A 6,428-nucleotide genomic window follows, 5' to 3' on the forward strand; every position below is an offset into this window, starting at 1 on the left:
CACTATTCATCTCCCCCATTACTATACATCACTTTTTATTATTATTTTATTATCTAATCTTTTAATTTATCTCTTTATATATACCTAATTATGTTTATGTAATGTCTTTATAATATTAATATTATATCTTAACTTTGGTGTATAATTTGATAAATTAATTTTCGTGCATTTATTATTTTTATGTAGAAATGGCAGTAGATGAAAATCAACGATTTCAAGAATTTTTATTTCGACATAGAAGAATTAAGGACAAAGATGCTCATTTTGCACTTCGTAATGCATTAATAGATCATTTATGGGAGAATACTAGAGGTTGAAGTTGAATATTTATCTAGTATTTCGAATGAATTTTATCGTTATGTAATATGTATTTAATTAATCTTGTATCGCAATGATTTCACTTTTATTTGAATAGTTAATCTATAATAATTGTTTACAAATTATATTATTTAAAATTTTATGGAATTATTTTAATTATGGAAATTACAAATTAATAAAAATAAAAGATGGAATTGTTTAATGAAAATTAAGAAAATGAAAGATAATAATATAATATAGAAGAATTAGAAGAATATAAAAAAGTTTGGAAAAAAAAATGAAAAATTGTTAGAGTAAGTTGTCTCCAAAACGGGAAATCCCTGTTTTCGGACAAAAAATGAGAAGGTCGGAGATGCGTTGGGCTTGGTCACTTAAAAGCAGACAAGAAAAGGAAAAGCTACGCCTACGCCTGCGGGCAGTATCACAAAATCCCTTTCCCTTTCTATTTCCTAACCTAGTTCAAAAATTTCAAACTTTGCTCGGTTGCTGCGGCGGATTCACGAGTTACGACTCACGACTACAATAGCTTCACGACCTCGGTGACGGCGACTCCTCTCCTCGGCGATTGCTTGTTTGCTCATTGTTGACCTTCATTCAGGTTCATAACTTCTCCATTCTTCATTGTTGATCTTCATTCATGCGAGCTATAATCACATTTCTGAGTTAAGTTGCTTTTTAACTGAGCCGTTTGTAATTTTTTGTTCTTGTTGCTTACAACCTTGGTATGTATTGATACATGTCATTGATTAAACTGGAATTGGCAATCAAATTAGAATTTTCCTTATTAGGTACGGTATTTGGTATGCACAATTGATATATCGAATACCGAAGTACTGAACCGTAATTCATAAATACCGTATCGAAGTACCGGACGCCCACCCCTACTCTCCCCTATACAATATATAGCATTAAGTAAAAATGGTAAAATGGTTGAGCCTATTATCCATCGTGTTTTGAACCTTACGACACTTGTCTCGGAAATTTCTTAATTAAAAAAGACGAGACACAAAAGAACTTGCTTTCTGATGTGTGGTTCAATTAAATGTGACAAAAATGAATAGCTAATTTAGAGAATTTCAGTTGAAATTAGATAGCAAAATAGTAAAAAAATATGAAAAAAGAAAGAAATAAAAATAGAATTGATGAGAAGGTAAATATATCATTTAATTTAGTGAGAGAAAATTTTATTCTATTAACTCATTAAATCCTACCTCGATCAAATTTAAATAAAATATTAAATTTAAAATATTTTATTATAAATTGTATAAATATAAATTACATATATTATATACTGACATAGTAGTACTATACTATACAGTTTTTGGGCCTTAAATATTTGGGGGCCTAAGGCAAGACTTGCCTTATCCTAGAGCCGCCCTTGCCTCTGTGCTGTTTTTTGGTTCAGAATGGGCAACGACAACAACGCCGCACCAGCTCAGCTGACGGTTGAGGCGGCTGCACAGTTACAGGAAGGCATCGGGTTGGTGCTAGGTAGATGGACTGCCCTTCAGATGGCTACCGAGAACGACTGGGGTGGCCGCAACTCTCGTGAAAAGTCCAGTCAGCTCAATCTCGACATATTTTCCGCCTTCACAAATTCCAAAGGTAATTCTGCATATGATTAATATTCCCTCTGTTTCAATTTATGTGTTTTAGTTTTATCTTGCGGTTTTTAAACATGACATGTTATTCACATTTTCATCAAGTGTAAAATGGAAATGTTGAAATTTAAAACTTACTAAATATTAAAAGAGGCAACTTTTTTGAATCAAACTAAAAAGAGAAGCAATACCTCAATTGAAATGGAGCGAGTTACATATTTAAGCCATTCCCAGCTGCTAATATCCCTTTGTTTTCTACTTATTTTATTGTATTTGATTAAAAATTTGTTTTTATTGTTTTTGTGGGTCCGTCATTGTTTTTCATTATGCAGAAAAAGTATATATGGATGATATAGAGGAGATTCTAGATGAGTTCATGTTGTCTCTAAATACTGAAGTCAATGATGGCAGTCTCGAGGAGGTATGGTGCCACTCCTTGCCCTGTCATCCCTAATTCTCTATCATCTTTGTTTGCTGTGTTAGGGCTACATAAAATATTCGTGGGAATGATTTCATAGACAATGAAATTAAGTGGTGCAGTTTTTATGCCTGTGTTTGGAAAACTTCAAACAAACTCCTCTTAAGTGCTTTCTTTTGAAAAGCAAGCACTTCTAATTTTCCAGAAACTTAATCAGGCTTTGAAGTACATCTCATCCGATTTGAAATAATTCAACAAGTATATGCTGTGTGCTAACTTCTGGCGTGATTCAAGTGTGTAAATTCTCCAGATTGTCCTGGTATTTATATTGTAGCACTAAGTCAATTAAAAAAAATTGGGGTCTCAGTAAAGGTTTTTGTCGTTATCAATCAAATATGTTTACTCTGACGCTATTCTTCCCTTTTGGTTATGCTGAAGGTTATGATGTTGCATTTGACCACACTTTCAAACTTAATTCTTTTGGTGAATCTGAAAGAGAAGGCTAATTAGCATTTCGTGTTCGGCCAAAACAGGAAGCTAGGAATATGGATTAGTTTTGTGAAAAAAAATATATTACATTAATAGTATATACTGATATAAGTTCAATTTGGAATTGATCGCATGACCAGCATCCTCTTTAAAACCAATCTTTATTGCTGCCCTGGTGCTTTGTTTCATACAACCAAACTGTCCATTTCAATTGGGAGTATCAAGGTGACTTAAGAACTATATCTTAAATTCAGTGCCTTTACCTCATTTAATTGATAAAAAATACGAGATAAACATCCACAAAATATCATCATGTGTTATTAACTTTTTCTACCTGTAATAATAAAGCTTAGAAGGCTTAGTAATAACTTGCTATGGATATCTCATTGGAAGATATAAATGAATTATGGGAATCAATTGATAGTTAGTCCACAACTTGAAGAAGGATGTTTGTGGTTTGCCCCCCTCCCCTTTGTGGTACTCCGCCTCCCTACAGGCAGCCATTTCCCAGTTCTCCTTAGTTCTGTCCCATTCTCTCTTCTTCATTTTTCTGGGATGAGAATTTCTGTCCCATTCTCTTTGCTGCCAGCCGCTAACCTTTGTTTAAGGAAGCATCAAGCGAACAAAGAAGATCAGGAAACGGGCAGTGGTTTTTTCTTTGCTATTTTCTTTTTGTTGTTGTTATCTTGAATTTTGACCAAACTGTTGTACTGTTCCTGTTAGGGAGAAGTACAACTTTAGAATATAAGAACTAAAATGGTAATGTACCCTTTCTAAATTATGTTGTTTACAGTGGTTAGAAAATTTATTGTTCGTGTAATCATGCATTTCTGTAAGGCTTTGGAGTCAGATATGATGTATGCTTCCCTAACAAATTATATTGATGTTTTCTTTCAGGTAGCAGAAAAAATGATGTTTATGCATGAAGAGTGTCTGGAAGGCAATTTCAATTCAATCAAACTGCTAAGAGAAACAAATGTTGGAAGGAGACCTGCCACTTATGTCAGACAAGTAAGCATCCCTTTTGTTATAGGCAGTATATGTTTTTCCCTCTGTGATCGGTAGAAATTTTTTCTGTTGATAGTCACCTACTACTTCAATGAATCCTATCATATGCATTACAAAAAGTGATGAAGAAGAACTAGTATGTTGGATGAGTTACTTGTGTGGAAGTAATATAGGCCTTAATTCATATTTATTACAAATGATGCTTGGGTAAATCAGGTATTGGATAATGGTAACTGTATGAGATGAAGGTAATTATACATGGTGTACTTTTGCTAATTGTTCCAAGGAAATAGGAACTTGAGAAGAATGAGAAGACCTAATATATTCAACCTCTTATAAGATAACAAGCATAAAGCTGGATTATCCCTTCGGAGATGCTGAATTGGTTTGGAGGGTGGTCATCCATACAAATGACCTGGGATCGATCCCCCTCAATGCCTTATGGGTTGAGTGTGTCGCACAGGGCTTGCGTAGTGCGGTTTACATTCCTTGTGTGGTTTGCAGGCTATTACACAGTGGGGGATTTATCCAGAGTGCTCACCCGAAGGGCAGAGGCTGTAGCTGTTGCGGTTTTCCTGGAAGTTTCCAAAAAAAAAGCATAAAGCTGGATTCCCCCATTTTCCTAGCTGAAAATGGTTGGTGGGAGGTGCATGTTACTGAAACGTGCTAGTATATCAATTAATCAACCACTCTTCAATCCTAAATTAGTTAGGGTTCACTATATGAGTTCTTTTTGATAAGTGAGTTAATCATTTTGTTCACTAAATGTAAAGCAACAGTAGGAAGATTCTGAATGTGTACTGTACAAAAGAGGCAAAAACTCAATTCCTTATCTTATTCAGGATAAGGAGCTGAGAAATTGTAGCTGTGTCTACATCATATACATTAGCCTTTTGCACCACAAAATAAGCAAGTATGAACATCTGCATTTAAGTTAAGGACAGTCTCCCTTTTCCCTTCGAAGTGTCTTTGATTTTTTCACTCGGTTTGTCAATATTATATTCTTGATCAAAAAAATCTTTGGTTTCTTTCACCAGCCAGCAAATACATGTCCATTTTCCTTTGAAGTATCGTTGGTTAAGCCACCGCTGTGAGCAATTAAAAGGATTGGAAATGATGCATGCTCTAGTCTGTTCATAGTTTGTGTTTGAACTACTTGTTGCATTGAAACTTTATTGTAATATTTCTACTTATTATTTTATTAGTCGAGAGTTTTTCCCTGATGGCCTTGTTCATGAATTCTACTTAAGTGATTCTTGAGGAATTCTATAAAATATCTTGAACTTCTATTATTTTTAGCAGCCCCAAACCGTTAAATTCCCCAGGTTGATGCTGTTGATATATTGACTAATATAAACCCCAAGGGAAAAGTGCCGTAAATTGAAACTATTGCTCTTGAATTTTGCACCCCCCCTCCCCCCGTGATGCATCTTTTTTGTAATTGGAGAATGTTGTCCAGTGATAATTTGTTTTATTGCTTACTTTTGCAAAACTTTCCAGGATGCTAGTGATGACGACGACAGTAGTGATGACGGCAATGAGAACTTGGGTAGCAATTCATCAGATATGGCAATTGATTATGTGGGAACACAGTCAAATTTGGGCCAGGGTATTGTAGTTGATGAGCCTGCGATGAAGCAGCCAGCTGAAGTGGACGAGGACGGGTGGATGAAAGTAGCTACTAGGCGTAACAGAGGTAGAAGGAATTAAAGCACTACTACAGCAACATTATTGTAGTCCCTCACTATGTTCTATACAAATAACTATCAACTTAATTGCCAAACCAATGATATAATAGTGCTCTGTGTGTTTTGTCCTCCCCTAGTCCAGGCGGACACACACAATGATGTACGTAACACGTACAATAGCCCTTTAATTAGGCAGTAAACTTTGTCATAAATGATTGTCGAATTTCTACTTTTTTCAATTAATTAAATGATTTGTCTAGTAAATGATTAAATAATCAATCTTCGTCTTACAGTTTGTTGTTAGCAGTTGAAAAAACTATACAACATGTGGCTAAAAATAACACCAGAGGTGAAACCACAACGAAGGAAAAAGCATGAATTTAGCAATGATAATAATAAGAAGATGCAACTAAGTTAACTCTCTCATATAGACGAATGTTTTGCGGAAAGGTTTAAACAGCAAAACTAAAAGCATCGAGACCTCCACTAATACTAAATTCTAATATCTAATACTACAGAATTAAAAGTTTCCCTTAGTTTAGTTTTTTATCCAAATGTAAGACTTAGCAGAAGAACATAGAACTGCGCACAAACTTGATAAACTGTGACATCTGTGCTGCTTCGTAGCTTGCTTTAGGCGTATAATTAAATCATCACGATTACGGGTACGGTTCCCGTGGTATAGCTGTGGTACATAATTCCCAATTCGGGTGCGCATTTCATGTGACCTGATCATAACTTTAAACAATAATAAAATACATATATTGTAGATCATGGGTACAGTTCCCGTGACGCGATTCATACTGTATACAAAAACAAACAAGTGCGCGACATTGCGACTTGTTCAAACAAATTTCATAAATAAATAAAAGCTACTATAAAGTTAAAAATACATAATAGGTTTAA

The 6,428-nt window shown here is 34.6% G+C and overlaps 1 protein-coding gene across 1 annotated transcript; it reads left to right on the plus strand.

Annotated features, from left to right (window-relative positions):
• The first annotated feature begins 657 nt into the window (after positions 1-657).
• Positions 658-5,786, plus strand: LOC104215776 (uncharacterized). Its single transcript, XM_009765670.2, has 5 exons — positions 658-916; positions 1,637-1,923; positions 2,252-2,340; positions 3,724-3,837; positions 5,335-5,786. The coding sequence occupies exons 2-5, from the start codon at positions 1,725-1,727 to the stop codon at positions 5,542-5,544; spliced, it is 612 nt and encodes a 203-aa protein (XP_009763972.1). The 5' UTR covers positions 658-916; positions 1,637-1,724; the 3' UTR covers positions 5,545-5,786.
• The last annotated feature ends 642 nt before the right edge of the window (positions 5,787-6,428 follow it).

This window comes from Nicotiana sylvestris, chromosome 10 (assembly GCF_000393655.2).
Source record: "Nicotiana sylvestris chromosome 10, ASM39365v2, whole genome shotgun sequence".
Taxonomy (NCBI): Eukaryota; Viridiplantae; Streptophyta; class Magnoliopsida; order Solanales; family Solanaceae; genus Nicotiana; species Nicotiana sylvestris.